This window comes from Etheostoma cragini, chromosome 15, assembly GCF_013103735.1.
Source record: "Etheostoma cragini isolate CJK2018 chromosome 15, CSU_Ecrag_1.0, whole genome shotgun sequence".
In the NCBI taxonomy this organism is placed as follows: domain Eukaryota; kingdom Metazoa; phylum Chordata; class Actinopteri; order Perciformes; family Percidae; genus Etheostoma; species Etheostoma cragini.
This window is the reverse complement of record NC_048421.1, coordinates 2,120,531-2,146,801: the sequence shown is the minus strand read 5'-3', so window position 1 is coordinate 2,146,801 and position 26,271 is coordinate 2,120,531. Positions and strand designations below refer to the sequence as shown.

The window sequence follows — 26,271 nt, the reverse complement described above, 5'->3', positions numbered from 1 at the left end:
AGACCTTTAAAGCTAGAGCAACCCATTTGTTTTCATGTGTGATGATGTAAGTCCTCATAATAGCCATTTCATTGTAGTGAGACCTTTTCTCAAGCAAAGTACAGCTTTTAAGGCATTCTCTCAGGGTTTTCCATTTAACATTATTTATTTTTAAGGTGAAGCACCCGAGCCGTTTAGGGAACCACCTAAGCTGAAATTAATGTTGAAGCAATCAAAGGAACTAGAAGGCGTTCCTCAGATCTTATGGTTGTAGTGGTTCCCCACAGTGGACTTTTAAGTCTTGTTATTAGATTAATAAATGTAAGGCTTTGTAAAACTTTTCAGACCCCACGTCAGGGGCAATTTTAGACCTCTATTAGGGGGGCCAAGCCAAACTATCATTTACCATCTGTTTTAATAAAAAATACATGTAGTCTTTGTTATCTAGTGAAATTACTGATTTAGCAAGGGGAGCTAACACTTTTGTAAGGCACTGTATCCGCATCACAATCTCATCAGGGGCAGAGCCCCCCTAAAGGTCTGAACCCCTGCCCTGCAGGAACCCTGATGGTCTTCATACGCAGCAGCATTACTGCACCGAGAGTACATCGTACGGCTACCCACGCACACACATGCTGTGTGAACCCATCACTCAAAAGAGATTTAATTGCAGTCATACTGTACCTCAACCAATTTAAATGTTTCACACAGAGCAAAAGCCACGCTGTCACCGCTGTTTCTGCATGAAGGTCCAACCAGGAACTCTATCAGATGTTAGATGAGGCCTTGAGTAAAGGATCTGCGATTAGAAGCGGTCTGGATCATTATCTGCTCTGTGATCACACACGTTTGGTTCTTTTTTAACGGGCAGAACTGGATCATTTCTGCTGGTTTAAACAGAGGCGTAGGTTGTGCTTAAAGAAACTTTAATCTCTGTCGCTTACTGTGCCGTGAGTCAGTGTGGCTGAGTCACGCATCCTCAGCACGGCCGTGATCAAACACACGACAGACGTGCCTCCCCGGTGTCACACATCTTAGAAATCAGCACACTAATCTTTGTATTTTGTTATAGATAGTCTGGAAGGTTACAATTAACGTGTGACATGGACATAAATGTGCAGACGGGAGTGTTTGCTAACTGCAAGTAGACTTGAAAAACCTTATCAACAACCTTTTACCTGCACTGTCTGTACATCGCGTACAGTTTCTCAATTCTGTATCTTCCCTAACCCCAGAGTTTAATGTGTTGTCACTCTTATTTTACACTACTTGTGTGAATCTAAGACTTTGGTTAACTCATTTCAAGCAACAAACTAATTTGGGAGTAAAGGTTTGTTTTCATCTTCACAAGATTTGAGGAATTCCCAAAAAATGAAAATTAACTTTTCAACTTTAGGGTCAAATTATCTCTTTACACATTGCTCTCGGACAAATTCAGGTCTCACTGTACAGAAAGCTGAGTTAGTTCCAAACATTTTAATATAAAACAGATGGGGCTCATGTTATATGGAAATATAACAATAATGTAAAAAATGAGAAGATTAGACCTCAGAGGGTTAAACACCAATTGATTTAGGAATATGGAACATAAAGGCACAAAACTGAAATAATGAAGGTTTTAAAACCAGATTTCTGACATCCAGAAACCCACTTTAAGACCAGGTAACAGCTCAGGACCCACCTTCACCCTTGTGCTTTCTTCGGGTCAAATTGATCCGTTTCAAAGTGTTTTATATTAGAAATATGGATTTATTTCAACCAAATTGCCCAAAAATAACATGGATGATTCCATACAACATTCTTCAGGTAAAATTAATGATTACTTTCATTGATTTTTTGGGTGTTTTATTCATTCTTATAGCTAATTTATTCTTTTTTTTTTAATGGTTTCAAAATAGTATCCGGGCTAAACTTTGACATCTGAGATCCACTCAACATCCTCTGATCTTAACTATAAGTCAAAATAATTCATTTTAACTAAAAACTTGCGTATAATTTGATATAAATGAGGTTTGTTGACTATGAATTCCAAGAATAGGTGTAAAAACTGTTATCAAACCAGCTCAGATTTTATTTTTAAAGCGCCAATAGTATGGAAAAAGTAACAAATAAATCAGAAAAACCGACAAAAACATCGGAAAAGCACAAAAAACGGTTCATTTTCAATTTTGACCTGGAAGGGCCAGATCATAACGAACGTCCATTCATAACGGGAAGACAACACAAGGGTTAAAGGTCATGACAGTCGACGTAGGCACCTGTCTGCATACTGATCTTAACAAACTGTCTGTAAACTCACAAAGTTCTCAATGCTTCGGTTCACATGTACGGACCCTCATTCTGCTCATTATGTGGAAGTGTGCTGCTATTTTAAGCCTCGTCAGCGGTTTAGAAACAGAGATTTCTTTTTACTTTTGCGCGCCCCGACGACTAGCGTTATAGGCTAACTGGTCACATTCGATGAGCATGAAAACAAATCCCAGAGAACGGTTGACTCGGTACCCGTGTGTTATTAACTCCTAGGTTCAATTTGCATCGGAATTGTCCTTTAAGGTCATCCTGCACTTGCTGCTATTGCACTTCTGGTTAGACCTTGTTGCCTTGTTCCTGTTCCTGTGTGATGAGAATGAAGTTGAATCTAATCTAATCTAATCTAATTAGCGTGTCAGTTTGTCATTTCCTTTTGACATCATCTTACACAAAGTAAGCCGAGAGCTGAGGGGAGGTCACACAGCAACAGGCTGTGTTACTGACCCTGGGAAATCCAACAGTGCGCCCATGTGGCTGAACACAACACAAGCACGCACATTTCCACAGTGAGTTGTTTTTTTTCCTCGATCGACTGTAAAATCCACATTTTAAAGCTATAAAACGTTTCTTCCCGGGGCATCTTTGTAACCTTTTTCACCCTTAATGAGTTTTCACCCTCTGCATTTAATGTTTTGTTTTTGTCTTTGAAGATTAAGTATGTCATTTTGTTATAGATTACTACTGACTATAAAACAAAAAATTAAAACCCTGACAAAGATTGTTTGCCATTTCGGAGGCGTACATAACACTGTTTTCTATTTCCTCATGAAAAACCATCCAAAACACATGTGATGTACAGGCCTATACATCACATACATAGGCCTGTATTTGTGATGTATAAGCCTATGAATCACATACATAGGCCTGTATTTGTGATGTATAAACCTATACATCACATATATAGGCCTGTATTTGTGATGTATAAGCCTATGAATCACATACATAGGCCTGTATTTGTGATGTATAAACCTATAAATCACATATATAGGCCTGTATTTGTGATGTATAAGCCTATGAATCACATACATAGGCCTGTATATGTGATGTATAGGCCTATACATCACATATATAGGCCTGTATTTGTGATGTATAAGCTTATGAATCACATACATAGGCCTGTATATGTGATGTATAGGCCTATACATGTGAGGTATAGGCCTATACATCACAAATACAGGCCTATATATGTCATGTGTATAGGCCTGTATATGTGATGTATAGGCCTATATATCACAAATACATGCCTATATATGTCATGTATACAGGCCTATATATGTCATGTATACAGGCCTATATATGTCATGTATACAGGCCTATATATGTGTGGCATAAGCTACGTATGCAAAAAGTTTTGAACAACACAGGAGCATAATAATTTCCTTTACATAAAGAACATTATCAGGATACATAATGAAAATTATTGTTAAATCATTGTTGTTACTGTTAACTACATCGTTGGTTGCCGCTGTAATGTGACACTAACGATTACGTAATTACACACCGACCGTCCGCTAATTGCAAGCTACTGTCACTTTAAATCATGACGTAATGGGACTGAAGCTCCTCTCGGTTGTGTGAGCAGCGTCAGTCTGCAGCCCGGAGCAGGAGCAGGGAGCAGGAGCAGGAGCAGGGAGCAGGAGCAGGGAGCGGGGCTTGTTGCTGCTTACGGCTCGGCCCGGGGACGTCGGTGCTTCGCTGGGCCCATCTCTCCGCCCTCGACATGGAGTTTTTAATGGGGAATCCGTTCAGCACGCCGGTGGGGCAGCGTATCGGTGAGCTGTTGTTTAATAACCGACACAAATCGTTAAATTGTAATAACCGAATGCTTCAGTCAGGCTCAGTCACCTTTAAATGGAGTCATTACGCCGCAGACATTCACATCTCTGTTGAGCTGCTTCTGTTATTTATTATTAAGAATGGCTTAAATGCACGAGCGAATAGGTATATCACGTCAATACGTTGCAATATTAAAGATAAGGTGGATTTATTACGACTGACAGAGGAGCGATATATAGTTTGATTGACGCGTCCGCTGTACAATGATTGGACAGGGGCGGGGTTTAGATGCTGTGAAGCTCAACCTGATTGGTTGGTGTTGTGTCTGCTCTGTTGAACCTGCCAATAGCTAGGTGGGACCGAAAGTGGGCCAGATTCTACTGACCCAAATTAGATGCACGTTGGTTCAACTGTAGACTTACTGCACCTGTGTGCTAAGTGACTGATTTGAATAGAGAGCAAACGTTAGTCATTAAAATAAATAAATAAGCACATTAAAATATAGCTAGTAGAAACCGCATTACTTATTATACAAGCAGTACACCTTTACATACATGTTAAATACACATGTGCTTATTACACAGCTCATACAAAGTGTACTGTGATGAAGCTATAAGATGTATTCCTATTAGTTACCAGCTAGGCTAGCGGATGCTAGCTAGCTAGCTTGAATGCTGAACAATACATTTTAGGCCACAAATGGTCCAATTAGCTTTAATGAAGTGAAAGTACCCAGAAACAGAAAACAGGGACACGTTACTGTAGCAACTGTGAAGTGTTTGGTTTGTTATGCTAAGAAGGAAATACTATTATTATACTGTCAGAAACATGTGCTAAGCATCAATAAAATCAAGTTATTGGTGGTTAATAAATGCAAGCTATAAGATGTATACCAAAGTAAACTGTAATTACTACACCATTCAGTTTACTCTAGTCTGCAGATAATACTATTCAACATTGTATATTAATTTATTTTCCACAGAGAATGCGACCGGCTCCAGCCTGCCGGCAGAAGACTGGGCCCTCAACATGGAGATCTGTGATATGATCAACAGCTTAGAGGAAGGGTGTGTATGGGTGTGTGTGTATATGTGTGTGTGTGAGTGTGTGTGTGTGTGTGTGTGTGTGTGTGTGTGTGTGTGTGTGTGTGTGTGTGCGTGCGTGTGTGCGTGTTATCTGTCAACAAATCAGGAACAAATTGGTCATCTGGAGGTGACATGCCTCTCTGACTTTTGAAAATCCTCTGATTACAGACCCAGAGACGCGATCAGAGCCTTAAAGAAAAGGATCGTGGGGAACAAGAACTTCAAGGAGGTTATGCTGGCGCTCACTGTGAGTCTTTGATCCCGCATCGTAACTCATTCCCCCGAGCATAACTCTCGCCAAAATGCAACCTAGGGTGTCTTTTTGTGAATGCACTTTTAAAATTTACCGTATTCTCGTTTTTCGGTCAAATGGCCTTTTGAATAGGAGAGCTAGGGGCACTTTTATGCGAGCCTCAAAATAGCTATTTTTAAAATACTATGAAGGCTCGACACATATCCGTTGACCCTTCTAGCCACAACCCTTTATCGCCCTCATGCTCCGCCACCCACCTGTATATACTTTCCCGGTACCCCTTGTCATATTGCATATTTAGGCCTTTTCCTGCTGATTCTCCACGTCTGCTTCTCATCTTAGGTGCTGGAGACGTGTGTGAAGAACTGCGGCTACAGGTTTCACATCCTGGTGACGACACGGGACTTTGTAGAGGGGGTTCTGGTCCGGGCGATCATCCCGAGAAACAACCCTCCGTTAGTGCTGCATGACCGAGTGCTCAGCATCATACAGGTAAAAAAAAAGAAACAAAAAGAAGAGAGAGCCACATGACGTGTTTGGCAACACTGAGGCAGCATGGCATAACAATAGAGATGTTGTCATGTCAGCCTTGGCGTGGTCACATTGCTCAAATGTCTGGTGGTAATGTGTGGTTTTCTCTCGTCAAGGCGTGGGCGGATGCATTCCGCAGCTCACCCGACCTGACGGGCGTGGTGTCCGTGTACGAAGACCTGCGGCGGAAGGGACTCGAGTTCCCCATGACAGAGCTGGACGGCTACGCACCCGTCCAGGCCCCCCAAAAGGTACAAGCTTTATCTCTGCTGATATTTGGGTTGGAGCTGCAAAGATGAATCGATTAGTTGTGAACTATTTAGTTAATCGCCACCTATTTTGATTATCAATTAAACTGTTAAATTATTCTCTGTTTGCAGCTTGTTAAGATAAGAGAAGATAAGATAAGAAAAACCTTTATTTGTCCCACAGTGGGGACAAGGTTTTCTAGTTTCACTAGAAACTTCACTCCCCCTGTGACAGTAGACTTAAAAAAAAGACAGTAAATCTTTGAGTTGGAGACAAAACGAGACATTTGAGGACGTCTCCGTGGGCTCCTCATTTTATAAACCAAACAACTAATCGATTGATCGAGAAAACAATGGACCGATAAATCTGCAAAATAACTAAAACTTGGGTGCTAACATCTTTGGTAATTCTTCTTCCGGGTTATTTCTGTGCCTTTTGCTTGGCAGACGTTGCCCGGGAACGGGCCTGCTGTCACTTCTCTCCTTGCTGTGCGCCTCTCTTCCAAACCTCCGCTCATCCCTCCCCAGACTACTGAGCTAAAACTGGCCCTGGAGGGAAACACTGCTTTCACTCCCAGCCAGGTGATGGCCTTGCTACACTAGAGACAGATGTTTGGTATTTTAATCACACGGTTTCCACATAAATCGCTGGTCTTTTTTCCTTTTTGGCAAAAAAAAATGCTGTTTTACAACTCCTGTCTGCCTCCAACAATCCCTTTGCCTTTGCAAGGAGTTACTATGGCTGTGTGTATTCAGGACATTGATTTTTTTTGTTTCTTCCAGATTAAAAAGCTGAAGACAGAGCTGGGAGTGGTGCGAACCAACCTGACTATGATGTCAGACATGATGAGTCAGCTGGATCCCGTCACGGTGAAACAAGCCGACATGGAGCTGCTGGAGGTATAAAAAAACAAAACAGAAACTGGTTTTATAGAGCTCAACAGGGACCGCCCACATTTGGAACGGTTGTGGTTTCATAAGGGATTTTCCTCGTTCAATTTCTTTAATGACGTTCTAGGAAATCCTCATATGACGAGTTTTGAGCTTGGCCGTCGAGGCGGGTCGTCACTGGCGAACATCGCTGTAAATCTAGCCTTGCGCGGCCGGTGACCCTCGGTTCTCCAGTCTACCTGGAATCCTTTAAAGCCATCCTCCTCTTCTTCTTCTGTGTCCCACAAATCCCACTCCTGTGCTCTATCCAAATGATCATCCATCATTTCTTCATCATCATCATCTACCACATCCTCCCTCCCAAACTCCTCACTATCTTCCAACTCAACGTCACTGCCCTCGCTGTCTAAATCCTCCTCTGTCGCAGCCATTTCCTCGCTCGTCTCTTAAAAATTCAGAAACAAACGCACATGTATTTCTGGTTGATTGACACGATTTTCAGCAAACTACCCTGCAGCAGCCGGCAGGAGGTTCAGAGTTGGTAACGCAGTAACCAGCGGTAGATGTAATGTGTCGGGGCGAAGCATCCGGCACAAATTGGATGAACTAAACTGGATTACATTGGCGTTCCCTCGCACCTCAGAACTCAATTACCAGGGACTAATACCCGGACTCTCGACTGAGCCTGTCAGAGTGGGGAAGTTAAAGAAATGTTGCATTTCACTCTTCAGTAACCGTAGTCTGCATACAGTTGGAGTATCTGTATTTGTTGTTTGTGGGGGGGGAAAGCCATAGTTCAATATTTACCGGGGTGGTTTGCAGGACTTTGGTTATTATTATTTTTCTTTTTAAAGACTAGCTACAAGATGAGTCGCAACCCTAAAACATTTGATTCGAGTCAAAAGAGAACGGCAAAATAGACAAAGGTACAAAACTGTGTACAGAAACGATCATAGACTTCAATGGAAGCAACTCACCAGCTGTTTACGTGTGAGGGAAACATTTCCATGGTAACAGTGAGCTCCACCTGTTACGCTTAGGGTTGTGGGTAGTAAAACCAGGTTGATTTCATGCGGACTTTTGGCTTCTACCAGAACGTAAAAATCTGGTTTTGACTAGGGATGCCTGAATCCAGATCCTCCTCCTGTCCTCAGTGGGTCATGCACAACTCGTAGTCTTTCGGATGTTTCATACGCAAATGTTGTAACCGCGGCAATGTTGTGTAATGTTGGAAATCGCCATTGCAAATTGAACACTTTGCCCGACTTGAATCGCCTTCCTTTGACTGAAAGTACTACCAAACTACAGTTTTTTTGTGCATACAAGTTCCATTTTCACTTTCTCACAGCCTACTACATCGAACGGTTCACCTACGTTACCGGACCCCGTCAAAAAACCCAGTATTCGTCCCAATACTGGACTGAATGCTGGATTCGGTGCATCCCTAGTGTAGACATTATGGTTAATAATCAAAATCCTTCCAGAGAAAATGAAGTGGATTCTTCCCTTGTGGAAACACACTGTGAAACTGTATTAATGTGAAATATCTCCTTGCCTTCCAGTCATGTGGAGAGTATGTGGAGTTGCCCTTACCTGATCTAGTACTTTATTTATTTTGTGTTACATCTGCCCCCCCCAAACCCCCGCCCACGCATTCTTTGTCTGGTTGTGTCATTAGCAGTTATACACAGTATGTAAGGAAATGCAAGACAGGATAGTGAAGATCGTCCCCAGGCTCAGCGAGGAGAGGCTGATCGAAGAGTTGCTGGCAGCGAACGATGAGATGAACACCGCCTTCACACGCTACCACAGGTCAACAATATTTACTCTCCTTATACGCTCTTATTTTAATCAGGGTGTCTTAAAAAGTCTAAAATTGTGTTCTAGGGCTTGGTTAATTTTCTACTGGTCTCAATTTTCCTACTTCCATGTAACGCTACTCCTGATGCTCATTGAAATGCTGCTGCAGCAACTTAGAGGGTTTTCCCTCGGTGTTACAGTTCTTTTTGTCGCTAGTCCAACTATAATTTCCTGTATTACAACTACAAATGAGACCAACATGCAACTTATATTGCGGCCAATCAGCTTTCGTGTTAGTGGTCTCTTTTGGATTGTACCACAGCCATAAAAAAAACAGATTTTATTTGTTTAAATTTCATTCATAGTGGTCTTTTACAGCGCCTCCTTAAAACTCACCTTTACATGGTTATCCATGTTTTCTCTTCCAATATCGCCTCACTTCACATTTCCTCTTTATATTACTATTGTATGGTGTTTTATTTTGTACTTAACTTTCATTTATATTTAAATTATACTATGTTAGTATCATCATTTGGGTATTAAATTATAAATTAGTTTTTTTATTGACATCTTATCTTGAATTTCCTTGTTTATTAGGTGGGCTCAGTTGAAATATGTACTCTCATGTTCCTTATTTTTGTATGTCATATATTTTGATTTTTGAATCTGGAGAGTACTTTTTGCTAAATGCTTTATTAAGTGCTATATGACAAAAATTCCAGAAAATGAAAAGGACTGTAATATTTATAACCAGTTGTATTTTGCCTTTTGAGGTTCCTTTGTTCTGGTGATTACAGGTTTGAAAGACGAATACCGAATGGTCAAAACTCGGCAGAGAAGGTAAAGAACATGGCCGTGTTATTCTTACTGAACTCAACCCTCCTAATGTTATGATATAATTGAGTCTTAGACTTTGACTTTTCGTCCCTCCAGAATCACACATACGTCAACCTAGCGGACCTCGACTTGACACCAGACTCCGTCAGCCAATCAGGGATCGCGTCAGTTACCAATGACAGCGCGTACAGCCTCTCAAAGGCTGACAGTTTGTCCAGTCAGATGGCGAGACTTAGTGAGTACCTCAGTCTTCATGCATACCTACATCCTGCACATGTTCAGTGTACGTACAGTATCCGTGTACTCAGGGGTCTTCAACGTTTTCCAGGCCAAGGACCCCCAAACTGATGGAGCAAGATGGAGCGGGGACCCCCTAATTATACATTTTGTATAAAATTGTGTGATATCAAACTGGTCCTATAGTCACTATAGGACCTCCATTTATCTGTTTACTACAGTGTTTTAAATTCATGTTAATGTGTATTTAAAGACATTTCAATTAGTGGAAAAAATTGCAGGGTGGGGGGGGGGGAATTTAAAAAACAATATATTCATGCAGTACCTCCGCGGACCCCCTATGGGTCGCGGACCCCCTGTTGAAGACCCCTGCGTGTACTTACCCTATGCACCGCCATCTTAACGCCGTTCTTCTCGCAGGTACAAGTGAATCAGACGACCCGTTGTCACAAAACTTCAATGTCTCAACTCAACAAAGACCAAGGTACAGACAGACCTCATAATCTTTAATTTGTAAAAGTTAAAGATTGTATTTTTGGTAAAACAGTGATTCCCATTGAGAGTAGTAGTAGTTAACTGCTCCTCAGATCTCTGCAGGTCCGCAGTGTGGTCTATCTGTAAAGTGTCTTGAGATAACTCTTGTTATGAATTGATACTATAAATAAAATTGAAATTGAAATAGAAATTAAAGTTTCTGAATGCCCTAACAAAACTCTTTTTTGTCATGCTAAATATGCTTTTTAGATATGTAAATATCTAAAATATAAATATATTATACAAAATATAGCTTTTCATCCACCCAGACGAGGTTACCTACACTTACAAACGAGGCCACGCCGATTTAGGAGACAGGAAGTGTGGACGGTTTCATGCCATTAGCGTAGCACGTAATGCACTTCCTTTAGTTGTAGAGAATCTTTGGTTAAAGTTAAATCATAAACAGTTGGAATAGTTACATAAAAGTGATAAATAAGTGGTTAAAATGTCCAGCTTCTGCCACATACATTGGTGTGTTAGCCATATGCTACTACACAAATACACAAAGCACTACACAACTGCTGATTTGTTGCATCACAATGTCACAACAACAATCTCACACAGAGCACTCACGCAGCTTTTTCTTAAACAAATTCTCAGCATCGGCATTTGAAAATACGTTGATCTTTGTTTTGAAGTCTGATCGCTCAGTCCCTGTAATTCCTTTTCAAGACAGGTGCCAGCATTTCATTGTGTTAAACCAAAATTATTGGCCTAAATGGCAGTTAACCAGTGTACAAATGTTGTGTCACAGCGAGCGGTGTGAAGGTGCAGTGGACGGCCCGGCTCAGGCTCAGCACCGCAGACCGCACAACGCTCCAACGGTAAGCAGAGAGTCTGTGTGATGAGGTGTTACACAATGGAGCAGCTATAGTCACGAGATGTGTGAGATGATCTTTTTCTTGTCTGTCATGTGACCGTCGGGCCCACTGGAGAAAGTCAGTGTGGAAATTGCCAATTTGGCTTAGGAAACTTTTCTTGCTTTTGCTCTGAAAACCCCGATACTTTGTATCATGCTGTATGCCTTACATAAAGTGACGGACCGGCCATCTGGAATTTGGGCAAATGCCACAAGGGACCCCTATGGGCCACTACTGATAATTTGTCTTTGGTTCATTTTGATCAAAGCAGAGAAAGGGGCGGTAAAGAGGTCATTAAGGAGCAAAATTCCAGATCAGTCCATCGGAGTTTTCATTTTCTCAAAGGCAGAGCAGGATACCCAGGGCCGGTTTACACCTATCTCCATTTCTAGCCACTGGGGGTCCATAGGCAGGCTTGGGGACCTCATATTTATTACTAAAAAAACTCATAAAGTGACATTTTTATGCCATGGGACCTTTGAAAAAACAAACAAAAGAAACGATATTTTGTGCAGCCCTACTGTTTATACTAATCATCTGACTTCTTATCTTTGCATATTGACCATGTGATCACTTGCCAATTTGTACTTGCCTTGACAAAGGCCTTAATGGCCGAAAGTGTCGGCATGTTTTATGGACTTAATAGCCAAGGACATATCATAGGCTTCTTAGACTTCACCCTCTCAAGCACCTCAGTTTCCTTTAGCCTTTTTAAACCCGTACTGTTGTTGCAAAGTACCCTGCTGCCATCTGCTGGCTCCGACTGGGGCATCAGATGTTTAATTCGAACATTTGGAGACTTGTGATTTGAGTAAATGTGTTTGTTGCTTTTGTCTCCGCAACTGTTTTCCTCTTGAAATGAACTCTCTGTCCGTGCGTGAAGGACGACAGCCCGGCCTCCACCCGCAGCTCCTCACCAAAGTTAGATTGGATGATTAAAAGGGGAATGGTGGGTCCGTGTCCTGGTCTCTCATCGAATCATCCTCCCACACCCTCTGTCTCTCGGCTTTGTCGTGCGGTTGCAATATACTTTTGCTGGGGTCTGGATTGCTTGTGTTGGGGTTCAGTTTTTGAGATAAAACGCAATGGTTTGCCTGTTTTTATTTGCAGTGAGTGCAATAAGATGTTTTTGGAGCATGACTACGTTTGGGTTGCACTGTCCTGAAATGCTCCATCGGTGTCATTCCTGTCATGCTATGCTTCCCTACGTGTGTGTGTGTGTGTGTGTGTGTGTTTTCTTATGGTTTGGTAGTTCAGTTACATCTTCACAATGTTTCCCACACATAGACTCATTTGTGGCGGTGCGCCACACAGTCAACACCGGCCACCACACATTGCATTTCGTTTTTATTATGAATTGTTGTTTTTAACGCTATTTGAACCACTCATTTGTTCAACTGCCTTTCCTTTCCCTGTTCTCCTCCGTCTCTCTGTCACTCTACACACACACACACACACACACACACACATACACACATACACACACACACACACACACACACACACACAAACACACACACACACACAGCCCCTGCCCTCCGTGCACACAGCGCCTGTCTCCATGAAAACAGTGCTGTGTTGCCAACTTAGCGACTTTGTCGCTAGATTTTTTTTTTCTCACAAAAGTGACTAATGACCAATCTATCGCCAGTAGATTATATTCCAGCGAGCACGCGAGGTATTTCTCTCCTGTGGCCGCCAAACAGTCACCTCTCTGAATCTATTTTGTGAGGAGCAGAGGAGCAGTATCCTGTATTAAATTTGTGATTATTTGGCTAAAGATTTCAATTTTTTTTTAATCTACTTTGCTGAGACAACCACTAAGATTAATATGATTGCGTAATGACGTCACAAATATACAAATATGCACCCCCACCCCACCCCCCCGCCACAAATTGCTTCCTGATCTGTGGGAAACACTGCTTCATGTTATATAAAGTTTAACCAGCGCTGCATATCTTTCTTCATAGATTCCCATCAACCAGTCCACTGTAATGGATGATATTGAGAAATGGCTGGAGTTGGATGACGAGGTAAATGGCTGAATTCCTACATTTTACTCAAAATGTATTTGGTTTTACTGCAATTTCTTTTCTGTTTATTTCTTTTACACTAAAGAACAATTGTGTTTCTTTTCAACACTTAAAAGGTAATTCTGGTATCTTTCAAACTAGACCCTGGACCCGAAGTCTAAGTGACTTTTGGGGACAGCATTTTATGATCCCTATGGAGATAGCGCTTTTATTAAAGGCTGAGATCCTTTTTGTTTAACCTGAAATCGCCACACTCACCAGCCTGCATGTATGTCCATGTATGTCTCTTCTCTCTTTGACACAGTATGACGACTTTGAGGATTCAGACGGTGTGACCAGTGAAGGTGAGGCTCTTAAAAATTTTTTTTATTAACCATTGTTTTATTTGCCATTCATGTACACCTGCAGTATCGGAGGAGTCACTGTGTACCTTTGGTGTGGAGGTTGTTATAATGGCAGTGCCCACACTAGCTTAGGCACTTTGACTGTTTAAAAAGGAGAATAATTGTTTAATTGACTGGCTAAATGTGGAGCTACAGGGCCAACTTGTAAACGTAGTTACTGATTCCCGACTGTGCGCTTCTCCAGCTGCCAGTGCACCGCCGTTACAAAAGTCTTAGCTGGTATTTTTCTCATTTATTCACACAAGCATCCTGTTATAAAATCCCATTTTTCCTCCCTACTTCTTTACCCCATTCTTCCCTTCGGTAAATGTACTTCAGATAAGCGATGAAGTGTAATCCCACCTAATCCCGCTTCTCTCCCTCTGCAGAGTTTGACAGGTTTTTGGCAGAAAGAGCGAAAGCAGCCGAGCGTCTGCCATCGGTGAGGGCTTCCCCGCAGGACGCCAACCACTCCGAGTCTTAAGCTACACCTGCAACCTGCCAAACTAACAGCACTCCCGAAGCTCCGGCGTCCGTCGGCCGACAAACGTAGGGATCTCTTTTAGACGGATGGATGATTGGCACATTCGCCGTGGGAATTATATCCCGGATCTGGGGAAGAACATCTCAGTTGTGTATACTGCTCTTTACTACAGGGCAAATGTCTCCTCATGGTGATGACGGCGCGGTGGACACATGGGGTGATGATGGCAGAGTGGTCCCATGCCTTTGGTGTGGGAGACCCGCGTTCGATTCCCACTGCAATACATCAGCCAATGTGTCCCTGAGCAAGACACTTAACCCCTAGTTGCTCCAGAGGCGTGCGACCTCTGACATACACTGTATAGCAAATGTGAGTTGCTTTGGATAAAAGCGTCAGCTAAATGTCATGTTATGTAATGATGAAGGACAGAGGTCTTTACCTCCCGTTGTTATGAGGGTTTGTCCGTGTGTGGAAGGCAAAAATTTGCACATTTTCTATGGTTACATTTAGAGATGGTCCAATACCGTTTTTTTATTCCAGATAGCGATATTGGCTGATACTGAGTACTGATCCGATACTAGTGGGTCATATATTTTATTATTGTTTTAACAGTTGTATACTTCTATCCCTGTATGGATGTAATATAATTTCTATCTTTGTTGTCGGTCTGGCTCAGGTTAAACTCTCAAACAATGAACTTTCTTTTATTATCCAGTTTGACAGTCAGTTATAATGGAAAAAGAACATAAATTAATTACCTTAACGTAGATTTTCTTCAGGGCTTTATTATGTGGTATCGGATCGGTGCTTTAACTCCAGTATTTCCCCATACCTATACTAGCGTTTTAGGCAGTATCGGAGGCGATACCCATACTGATATCGGTATCGGAACATCTCTACTTACATTCCTGCTGTTAGAAAAAAAGAAAGAGAGGATATTGTTACAGAAAAAAAACCTTTGACAACATAGGTTATGTATTATATTACTGTGATATAAATATATATTGTAAAACATGACGACGGGCTACAACAAAAACAACGTCCCTGTCAACGAAACAAACGCTGTTAACTTGTATGTAAGAGAAACTCGCTGTTACGTAACAAAATAGTTTGATGCTTTTTACATCCAACATTCCCGTGTGAAGATGTTTGTTTAACAGGAAGTCATGACAGACTGCTGTCATATAATAAAATGAAACTAGTAACTGGAAACCCTGCTGTTCTGCATTAAGGTGTCTTACTCTATAATCCAATTCATGGCTTTGCAGGTTGGGAGCCTCTGCAAATCTTGTTTAATTCCTGTCTGTTGTTGATTCAGGTTGACTTGTAGCTTTGGTCCCGAACATTTCACTCTACTGGAAACCTGTTGCTGTGCAAGGTTTACTAATGACAGCCAGAGAGACATACAGTCACATTTTGGACATACTTACTTTCCCATATACTGCATGTAAATGGACTGTATTCATATAGCGGTTTTCTAGTTTTAACAACCACTCAAAGCGCTTTTACATCGTACAGGAACCATTCACCACTCACACACATTCAGACACTGTGGCCGAGGCTGCCGTACAAGGTGCCAACTGCTCATCAGACACACACTCACACACATTCACACTCAGATGGCGCAGCATCGGAGGCAATTAGGGGTTCAATGTTTTGCCCAAGGACACTTTGACATGGGACTGCAGAGCCAGGTATTAAACCACCAACCTTCTAATTGGCAGGCAACCGCTCTACCACTGAGCCAAAGCCGCCCCTGCATGTATGTTATGGCGCTGAAACACAAGCATTTTTGTTAGCATAGGCTGTTAATATTAATGGACAGAGCATGTGTGACGACACCCATTGGTTGGTGGAGATGTTACGTTACACACTTTCACCCCCCTGCTTTATTGCCAATTTTAAAATTAATCACACAAGAAGATGAACATCATTCTGTGTTGCAGAAGACTTAAAACTACCGATCGAGACCATGAACTCATTATGAACATGTTTACTGAGGTAATAAATCAAGTGAGAAGTGGGTCACTTTCTCACAGACTTCTACCGAAACCGACCTCCATTTAACATCAAATTATCATAATGTGCAGTACAGTTCTATGGTTTTTAGAGCTGCAATACAATTTGACTTTATTTCAGGCACCCATCAGTATAAAATATGTACAACACAACAACACAAAATAGACAAAAAAGTTCAAACATGTCTATGCGTCTTGTTTTATCCTGTTAGGAAACAATCCAGACATGATTGTGTTGTGGTTTTGTATCCTATCATCTCTCTGACCTCTGACCTCTTTTAGTGGCGAGCTCGGAGAATAAGGAAGGATATTTTACAAACAGTAGAACACGTGAGAGTAGAAAGATTAGAGAGAGTACAGCAGGATTGGTTCAAGGTAGGTTCACACATATCTTCAGGGAGGAGAACTGTTACACTGTAGATGATAAACAAAGGAAAACCGATAAGAGAGGCTCAAATTCAGAATTTTTACAGAATTTAATGTAACCTATTCACAACACCTGTGTTCACATTGATCCATAGAAATTGAAAAGACAAAGCAAGGTTAACTTGGTTCAGTGTGTGCATGGTGTTACACGAGAAATGGGCTTTTCTTGCCTAGTTGGAAGACTGTGTGTGTGTGTGTGTGTGTGTGTGTGGGTGAGTGTGTGTGTGTTTTTAAAAATACAATTAGATAAAGGTGAAGTTGTTTTGAAAAAACAAGAAAGACACAAAAAGGAAGCTAAACATTGTAGCAGGTCACATTCAAACTATTCCCCCCTAAACTTTATTAAGAACAATTCACTACATACAAGTTCTTGTACAGTATATTCATTTTTCATTCCTCAAAAACAATATAAACGTCCAAAACAGCAAGGGATATATTGATAATACATTAAAAATACATACAGTACATATAGAATAAAATGGGTGTGTATATGTGTATATATGTGTGTGTGTGTGTGTGTGTGTGTTTGTGGACATATTTATCTAAAGCCTATCTATGGTAAACACACTGAAATCTGATTGGATACAAACAATCCACCTCGCAAGTGCCCTGACCTCTGATTGGCTCACCGCACATACGCCTACCTTTGTTTTGTGACGCAACCTTCGGTCCGTACGTTCTGCCTTCATGCACGTTCAGATTGACGCCTCAAACGCACGCGACGCCACACAGCCATGTCTTTCGGACAAGTTACCCGGAGTTTGGTTAAACCAGCTCGGGGTGTCCTGCGGTCCTCGTCCTCGGCGTTGAACCGGAACTACGCCGCTGTCGCGGAAGCCAGAGCGGTGCTGGAGAGCGAGCTCGACGGTATCCGAGCCGCGGGGACGTGGAAAGCGGAGAGGGTCATTACGTCAAAGCAGGGACCTCACATCAACGTGGACGGCAGCCGTAGCAGTGAGTAGGAACGTCAGCAGTTGGTAGTTAACGGTAGGAACGTCAGCAGTTGGTAGTTAACGGTAGGAACGTCAGCAGTTGGTAGTTAACGGTAGGAACGTCAGTAGTTGGTAGTTAACGGTAGTAACGTCAGTAGTTGGTAGTTAAGTTAACGGTAGTAACGTCAGTAGTTGGTAGTTAACGGTAGTAACGTCAGTAGTTGGTAGTTAAGTTAACAGTAGTAACGTCAGTAGTTGGTAGTTAACGGTAGTAACGTCAGTAGTTGGTAGTTAAGTTAACGGTAGTAACGTCAGTACTTGGCAGTTAACGGTAGTAACGTCAGTAGTTGGTAGTTAAGTTAACAGTAGTAACGTCAGTAGTTGGTAGTTAACGGTAGTAACGTCAGTAGTTGGTAGTTAAGTTAACGGTAGTAACGTCAGTAGTTGGCAGTTAACGGTAGTAACGTCAGTAGTTGGTAGTTAACGGTAGTAACGTCAGTAGTTGGTAGTTAAGTTAACAGTATGGGTAAAATTCCCAATGAGTTCACAATCAAATTATTACTTGGTTACTGATCATTTTCTCCCACAGCTCTTGTAGATTAGGTAACAGCCTCATGCTGCCGACGTAGTTTTATTATTATTTATACCACCCGCATCCTCATGATTAAGTCTGCTCTGTGGTGTTTATTTGGGGCCAACAGAATAAACACGCACACACACAGAAACATATATTTTAGTTTCTTTATTTAGATTTACAATTAGACACTAGTCACTCAAATACAGCCTATATCTCACGTATGTATGTACAACAACATTTCTAAACTCTCGGCGCTGAACCTTCATTATAAACAGCCTGCAGTTTACGCTGATTGCGTAACAGAGGCGTGAAAAAGTCGTCTGTTTGAGTAAGATCAAACTGCACAGTGGCAACAGCGCCCCCTACAGTCACAAAATACGGTGGTCACAGAATTTGGTGTTACACCAGTTAAAGTACGCTATCGCCGGTAAATCAGCCGTTCGCTACCGTTGGCCATAACCGGACACCGCTACAGACCGTTAGTTAAAGAAAGCCCCATCAATGCTGTCAAAACTACTGGATCTTACTTCTGTAAAGAGCTCCTTAATGTCCAGTTCAGTAAAAATAGAGGAGGAAAAGTCATCGTCGTATACTAAATAGACATCTAAATGTCCATGTACATATAGGACAATGTATACGTAGATTGTTAGATGGGTATACATCAATTCTGTTAACATTTTGGTGATGATCTGTAATATAAAGTATTGCGAAAAGACCAGAAAGTGGCCTTCATTATACGTGGGAGCAATAAGACCAAATTGTCCTTAAACGCACCATTGGAAACACATTCTGGATAGAAATAAAGTTTCTAACTCTAGTCGTTAGGCGCTAGTAGGTTATTCACAACCTGCACACAACCAAATCCTTCTTTTCTTATCCAAAATTGTCCTATTGTTGATATTTTTAGAGTCTTTAACGTATTTTTTTACCGCACTATTTCTATTCTATGTGTTGACAGTAGCAGTTTGCACTCTGCCCCAGTGTTACCTTCATGAACTTGACTCCAGCTTTAGTTAACTTCAGTCATGTAAATGTTTGAATGACACACATTTCTTGTTTCACACCACTTTTTCATTGAGAACAAGGTACAGAAAGACAGTTATATAGAAGGACAGTACTTTTAGATTATCATTTACAACCCCCACCCACGCTACCACACAGCCTTTTAAAAACAAATGAGCTAATCTCAAATAAGTCAAAATAATGTTGGTCTTTAAAGGTCTTAAAGTAGTTCATAACACCAACCGTAAGCTGTTATGTACTTAGCTTGCATTAGTAAAAGAAAGCATAAATTGTCAAATTGCAGCAGTTAATCTGTTCAGGATGAAGCTTTCCCATAAATGGATTCTGCTGACTTATGAACGGCCCTTTGACTTTAGGCAGTGGCCCCTCATGTGTGAAACCAGCTCTGTTCAATCAGTCTGAATTGCAACGCCTCAGTCCCAGGCTTTGTTTTCTCTGACTCTTTTGTCCTGAAATGTTGGTTTTATTGTCGCTCGCCTAACTAAAATACACCCACAGTTTGAGTTGCTCACAAAGGTTATTGTTTTACTGATTTGAATTGTACTAGAGCCTTTTATTTACCTTTTGGTTTCATGCTTTCAATCTAAACTATCTAATACCTAATTATTGTGTGTGCTGGTGTAACACTGTAATTTCCCATTTTTTTGGGATCAATAAATATCTATCTATCTATCTATCTATCTATCTATCTATCTATCTATCTATCTAAGCTCTGTCTTTGTCTCTTTCAGGCATTTTGAATTTCTGTGCCAACAACTACCTGGGACTGTCCAGCCACCCGGGGGTGGTGCAGGCGGGGATTGACGCTCTGAAGTCATATGGCGCTGGGTTGAGCTCTGTCAGATTCATCTGTGGCACACAGGTACGACGGCTACATCGGCACTTAATTAGCACATCATCTAGGGCTGGGTATCGTCAACGGTTTTCTGAATTGATTCACAAGTTCACGTATAAGGCTGCACGATATGAGGAATAGGATAGGGTGGGAGGAGGATATTTTCTTCCAGCTAATGCATAAAATCTTATTTGTGTCTGTTGTGATATGTTCTGCTCCACAGACTCTATAGTCAGTGAGTATTGAGAGAAATTTCATTCAGATATCCTGAGGTAACAGACGGATAGGGCAACATTTTGGGTTTCGGTACCGAGACTTTGATGCCGGTTCCTAAACCCTCCTTGTTTAAAAAAAAAATGCTATAAAACCAGAAAAATTACAACATAACACACAATGGCACAAATCTTTTTATTTTCTTTCCAGCTCCTACAACGTGAGCGTAACGTAGAGTTTTTCCTACGTGTCTTTACGTTGTGTAAAAATGTAGCGTAACCTTCGGAGGGTTATTTAAGACTGTTCCCGACAAGCTAGCATGACGTAGTTGGTACCAATGGAGACCTTAAGTCTTCTAGTTTGATGTGATACTGACTACGATTGATACTTGGATTTTATGATTTTGTTAATTCAAATGAAAAAGTTGATTTTAAACTGGAAAATCTATTTTTTTTCTTCAAAAAACCAGCCCAAAAATGAAAAACAACATAATAAATGTAGCCGAATTGCAGCTAAGTCTCACTCTGTGTACATAGGATCTACACAAAAATCTGGAGCAGAAGCTAGCCGAGTTCCATGAGAGGGAGGACTGCATCCTCTATGCTAGCTGTTTTGATGCTAACGCTGGACTGTTTGAGGTATGTTGTCATGTTTTACCCTTTAAAGCCTGGGACCAGAACAGAAAGATCTCTCCTGCTGGGAGCAGTGACGTGTCCTGTTTCTCCTACACAGGTTCTGTTGGGCCCGGATGACGCGGTGCTGTCTGATGAGCTAAACCACGCCTCCATCATCGATGGGATCCGACTGTGTCGAGCAAAGAGGCTGCGCTACAAACACATGGACCTCAGTGATCTGGAGAGCAAGCTCAAAGAGTCTCAGGTGTGTGGGGACGGTATGCACACAAACGTTATGTCTGTGCATTTAATGAATACGTTTGCAACGGATAATAGTAGTTGAACATTTGATAAGTGAGTGATATTCTGTGAGTGATGGTCAAATATTGAAGATATGTTGTGTAGGACTAGATGTAGATATCCCTCAATGAATGAATGGGTCTCCGTGTGATGGTCAGTTGAGTGATGGCACCCCTTGGGTTGTCAGGTGGGCGCCCTCCCTCTTAGGCGTTTAGCTGATAGGTCCACGATCCACAGTTCTCATTGGCTGCCAAGGTGGCAGGTAGACAGTTTTACCTACCAATGGCCAATTTCTCCCACATTTGGCAGGTGGTCGGGTGTTAATTTCAGGCTCTGGTGTCGGTACCCGGAGGTCCACGTTTACCTGTTGGTCAATATTGTTGGAATTTAAAATGGTATATGTGCTTAAACATTGTCTGTGATTTGCATTGTACATTATACATTTGAGCCAAAAGGCAAAAACATTATTTCACCATAAATGATGACACGTTGGTCATGCATTAAGTTTGTTATTCATGCAGTAAGTTGTTTTGTAATACTACTGTTCTGTAATACAAGATGTTCTGGGACATTGCGTCATAACCCAGCTCTACTAAATGTGTCAGAAGCAGGATTGATGATTAGATTCATCCTGTTTCTGGTTGCAGTTCCTCTTCCCAGCCCAACTGAAAGTGCAACAGGTCATGTAATCGTTTCTCTGCAGGTCCTGAAAAGGTCATAAAACTGTCACTTACCAATGGAAAGATAGCGAATAAGCACACAAACATATCACACCACTGTGACTAAGAGACCCCACCCTAATTGACTGACCCCTGAGACCGGAGCAGGATGCCTCTTAAAGGAAGTGTCTCTGTTGGGTTTCTGTAAATAACTTCCCAGAGTCTGGTCTAGACCTGCTCTTTATGGAAAGACCTGGGAGATAAATAACATCCCAGAGTCCGGTCTAGACCTGCTCTTTATGGAAAGACCTGGGAGATAAATAACATCCTAGAGTCCGGTCTAGACCTGCTCTATATGGAAAGACCTGGGAGATAAATAACATCCTAGAGTCCTGTCTAGACCTGCTCTTTATGGAAAGACCTGGGAGATAAATAACATCCTAGAGTCCGGTCTAGACCTGCTCTTTATGGAAAGACCTGGGAGATAAATAACATCCCAGAGTCCTGTCTAGACCTGCTCTTTTATGAAAAGCGTTGTGAGATAACTGTTACTGCGCTGATATATTAAATTGAACTGAATTGAATTTCAGTTACACTGTTCATGGAACCCTTATCGCTTTGGTGACGGGGTCAGATTAGGGTCATGAGTCTGTTTGGTCCCCCTCAGTCGTCTCGTATGCGCCTGGTGGTGACGGATGGAGTCTTCTCTATGGACGGAGACGTGGCTCCCCTAACAGGGATCTGTGACCTGGCGGAGCAGTACGGAGCCATGGTGTTTATAGACGAATGCCACGCCACTGGTTTCCTGGGGCCCCGGGGCAGGTGGGTAAGATCCCGATCAACACAAAATGCAAAAAGATGATTTCTTTATGCGTTCTAGTTCATGTTTTACTCGTAGTATACCATTAGATAAACAGGCTTGTTAGCTTAGATATATTTGTACTTGATCTTGTCTCGGTCTCAGATAAAGAGGACATGGGATTTTATTTCAAGACCATCCAGACCACATCTGCCTTTGTATTGTTTTATCAAGGTCTTTCTCGCGATACACAAAACAGGTGAATGAAGACAAATCTAAATTAGTTTTCTGTGGGTGTTTTTTGGGGGGGAACGTGGCCAAATCAGGCCAATTTGACGCCTCATATTCCCCACACACTCATTATCTTACACCACACCATACGTGCCCTCCCCCATCCCTCCCCACTCTCGTCTGACTGCCTTGGTTTCTTGTTTTTTTCCACCCTCCCCAGTCACCTCAAAATATTCCTTCATGTGATCACTTGTACTGTGTGTTTTCTTGTGCATTATGTTGTGACAATGTTGTGATGTATTGTAGATTATGTTGTTGTCTGCATTGATCCTTTTTCGGGAAAGCGTGTGGTGACGCTGCTCAATAGCTGCCGCCCGGAGGCTTGCTCCAACCTAAGTCAAATTTGATTCTAATTCTGAGGAGTGCCTTTTGTTAACATTTTCCACATTATACATCATGTCATGCAGCATGGGAATTGCACTGGTCTGGCCTTGTCTCGTTTTAGGTGGTCTTGACTACAACGCTGCTAGTTACAACTTTCAACATATTGTAAAACCAACAACAACAAGCAATGTTGTTTGATTGTATTATGAGGGGAGTAACTAATGGTGCGTCTCTCTGTGATTTTCAGAGGGACGGACGAGCTCCTGGGAGTGATGGACAGAGTTCACATTGTAAACTCCACCCTGGGGAAAGCTCTGGGAGGAGCCGCTGGTACGTCCCCGTCTGGCCTGTGACTTTGGCCTCAAACATAGAGCTTTACAGCTGCACTGATGTTTTTTGGCCACTTGGGGGCGAGGAACTCCAGAGCTAGAGTGCGGATCGGGCCGGATTCGGGCCGGCCCGCGTCCGACAGAGCAGTAACCGAACCCGACCCGAGCCCGACAGGCATTAAGATATTTATGTCCGAGCCCGACCCGAGCCCAACACAGTTAAAATCGCATTTGTTTCTCACACTAATGACACATGTACGTTTGTTTGTGTGGAAAGCCTGCTTTTATTAAGCAATTGTAGGAAGGCATTCGGAAATGTCAACAGATGAGCTCATCAATGCACACCTCCAATGGCATTGGTTACCTACATAATAAGCTGTTTTAAATTCAAAATGTTCAATGCCTTATCGCGCTGATGTGACCGAGCCCGACCCGAACCCGAGCATCCTTTCTAAAAACCCTGTTCTGTTCGAACCCGGCCCGGCCCGTCGGTTACCGTCGGGTCCCGTCGGGCTCGGGTCGGGTATCCATCCTCTATCCAGAGCTACAAGGTCCTACACACCACCTGGCATATTAGTGTCTTCTACCGTTGTTATTAGGGCTGAAACAAACAATTGAATTGATTATTAATCCGCCGATAAGTTTCTCAATGAAGGGTCTGGTCCGTAAAATCAGTCAGAAAATAGTGACAAATTTCCATTCCAGTTTCTCAAAGTCCGAGGTGATGTCATTAAATGTCTTGTGTGGTCCAAAAACCACAGATACTCAGTTCAATATGGTATAAAACAGAAACAAGCAGGAACCCTTTGTATTTGAGAGTCTGAAAATAGCCTTTGTTGCATAAAAAGTCAGGGTTTTCCCTACCATTACAAGGTGCAGCACCTGAGCCGTTGTGTGCACCACCTAAGCTGAGTGAATGTAAAATCAATGTGACATTAACGCTTTAGTGAATGACTTTTTGATATGAACGTCCATTAGATTCAAGCCGTTGTCAAATGAGTAACTACAAAGCTAATTAAGACTATCAGCCCGGGGCAGCCATGTTGGATTTTTAGCTAGGGGTACTCATTGTTTGTCCAGGTTTTCGACCTCTGAAAAATTGGACTTCCAAGGACAAATGGAACGCCCTAAAATGTCCCTACATGCTGTATTTTTCCACCATTATGTTACCAGTCCTCCAGACCTAACGTCTCGTCCACTTTCTCTTCCAGGGGGCTACACGGTTGGCCCTAAGCCTCTCATCGACCTGCTGAGGCAGCGCTCGCGGCCCTACCTGTTCTCCAACTCCCTCCCCCCCCCGGTGGTGGGCAGCGCCCTGCGAGCGGTGGAGCTGCTGCTCGCCTCCAGTGAGATCTCACAGAGCATGACGGCCAAAACCATGAGGTGCGTTTGATCTAAGTTGACCCAACTGTTATATCCTTCGCAACCGCAGGATTCCCAGCATCCATTTCAGCATTCAATGAAAAGCAACCAACAAATATATCTATAGTTTTAATTTCCATCTGCTGTTTCATTATTAAAGGGGAACTTTTCAGTTCTTTTTAGCTTAGTTTACCTTAACTGAACAGCTTCTGAGTCATTAGAACGGTTACATGACTTTTTGGGGTTGAATGGTGGTATGTAATATACATAATGAGTTATTATATGTATATATAGTTTTCCTTTTTCTTTGAGACACTTAAAACAGAAAAAACAACTTCTGGCTCTATTTCGGTGCTGTAGTTTTTTTTACTTAATTTTTTTAATATATATATATCACTTATCAGCTACAGCTGCCAAGGTTGCTAGGCGACAAGAGCAGCGCATAGATGCAAACCGGAAAAAAGAGAGAGAGAGAGAGAGAGAGAGAGAGAGAGAGATATCCTGAAGGCCGCTGCGACAAGGACTGAGCTTGAAAAATATTATAAAACACACAGCACAAATACAGAATATACAATAACTAGTAAATAGGATAGAATACAAGAACTATTAAAAAACAAAAAATGACTAAAAAACACACAAAATCCGCATACACATCAGTATGAGCTGCTTCAGCAGTCTACCACACGACACAGCGCCATCTTAGTGTTGCGTCTCTGAGTTCCTTATGGTGAGTTTTTGCAGAAGCGCCCTGAACTTGGCTTGTGACTTAAAGTGGGGGAAAAACCCAGCAGGATGTCATGCAAAGACCATTTCAGATACACTCAAGCTCCCAGGTCACTTTCTCTGGTCTGAAGGGACCCTTTACATTGTTTTCCTTCTGTAATATTTACTGTAAAAACAAAAAAGTGTTTCTCTGCTATCCGTTAAGGTTCAGGAACAAGATGACCGAGGCCGGCTTCACCATCGCGGGCTCGGCTCACCCAATCTGTCCTGTGATGCTGGGCGACGCGCGCCTGGCCTCCCTCATGGCCGACGACATGCTGAAGCTAGGTGAGACCGCCGTGGAGACCCGATCCACTGGGCTGGGAACTTCTCAGCCAGTTTCATCTGGGAGCGGGTCCCCTTTTGATTTACTGTAGCACTCACTCATCGTGGTAGTTTTAGGTCAGGCTGCGGCTCATCTAGAGACTCAGCGTGTCCGTTATTTAATTATTTGCATGAGGGGTAGACCGCAATGAGTTTAGGCGGATGATCAGTTTTTGGCCCAACACCTGCAGCTAATGAAAGCCCAATCAATGAGCAACTCCCATGGCAGTGTTAAGAGA

The 26,271-nt window shown here is 42.2% G+C and overlaps 3 protein-coding genes across 5 annotated transcripts in view; 2 read left to right on the top strand and 1 right to left on the bottom strand.

Moving 5' to 3' along the window:
• The first annotated feature begins 3,830 nt into the window (after nucleotides 1-3,830).
• Nucleotides 3,831-14,978, top strand: tom1 (target of myb1 membrane trafficking protein). 3 transcript variants are annotated; one of them, XM_034894055.1, is made up of 16 exons: nucleotides 3,894-4,061; nucleotides 5,048-5,132; nucleotides 5,319-5,397; nucleotides 5,746-5,895; nucleotides 6,051-6,185; nucleotides 6,630-6,764; nucleotides 6,966-7,082; nucleotides 8,752-8,885; nucleotides 9,671-9,713; nucleotides 9,807-9,945; nucleotides 10,368-10,431; nucleotides 11,239-11,308; nucleotides 12,228-12,293; nucleotides 13,315-13,377; nucleotides 13,682-13,721; nucleotides 14,150-14,978. In XM_034894055.1, the coding sequence occupies exons 1-16, from the start codon at nucleotides 4,010-4,012 to the stop codon at nucleotides 14,242-14,244; spliced, it is 1,467 nt and encodes a 488-aa protein (XP_034749946.1). In that variant the 5' UTR covers nucleotides 3,894-4,009; the 3' UTR covers nucleotides 14,245-14,978. The 3 variants fall into 3 exon arrangements, with proteins under 3 accessions (XP_034749945.1, XP_034749944.1, XP_034749946.1); XM_034894054.1 differs by lacking the exon at nucleotides 6,630-6,764 and having other exon boundaries at nucleotides 3,831-4,061; nucleotides 14,150-14,977; XM_034894053.1 differs by lacking the exon at nucleotides 12,228-12,293 and having other exon boundaries at nucleotides 3,831-4,061; nucleotides 14,150-14,976.
• A 2,385-nt stretch (nucleotides 14,979-17,363) lies between these two features.
• gcat (glycine C-acetyltransferase) overlaps nucleotides 17,364-26,271 on the top strand; it is a 9,430-nt gene continuing 522 nt past the window's right edge. The window contains exons 1-8 of the mRNA XM_034894057.1: nucleotides 17,364-17,642; nucleotides 19,952-20,082; nucleotides 20,805-20,906; nucleotides 21,001-21,147; nucleotides 22,509-22,663; nucleotides 23,503-23,585; nucleotides 24,796-24,967; nucleotides 25,875-25,996. Coding sequence (XP_034749948.1) covers nucleotides 17,423-17,642; nucleotides 19,952-20,082; nucleotides 20,805-20,906; nucleotides 21,001-21,147; nucleotides 22,509-22,663; nucleotides 23,503-23,585; nucleotides 24,796-24,967; nucleotides 25,875-25,996 — 1,132 coding nt within the window. The 5' untranslated portion in view covers nucleotides 17,364-17,422. The remainder of the gene's footprint in view (nucleotides 17,643-19,951; nucleotides 20,083-20,804; nucleotides 20,907-21,000; nucleotides 21,148-22,508; nucleotides 22,664-23,502; nucleotides 23,586-24,795; nucleotides 24,968-25,874; nucleotides 25,997-26,271) is intronic.
• hmox1a (heme oxygenase 1a) overlaps nucleotides 25,429-26,271 on the bottom strand; it is a 20,558-nt gene continuing 19,715 nt past the window's right edge. Inside the window, exon 7 of the mRNA XM_034894059.1 lies at nucleotides 25,429-25,447. The gene's annotated coding sequence lies outside the window, so the exon portion shown is untranslated. The remainder of the gene's footprint in view (nucleotides 25,448-26,271) is intronic.

Excerpts from the sequence above, each read along its gene's own strand:
- tom1 (XM_034894055.1), top strand. The coding sequence starts at position 4,010 with ATGGAGTTTTTAATGGGGAATCCGTTCAGCACGCCGGTGGGGCAGCGT. Across the intron at positions 5,896-6,050 it reads GAGTGCTCAGCATCATACAG|GCGTGGGCGGATGCATTCCG; the intron begins GTAAAAAAAAAG and ends TCTCTCGTCAAG. Across the intron at positions 9,946-10,367 it reads CAGTCAGATGGCGAGACTTA|GTACAAGTGAATCAGACGAC; the intron begins GTGAGTACCTCA and ends TTCTTCTCGCAG.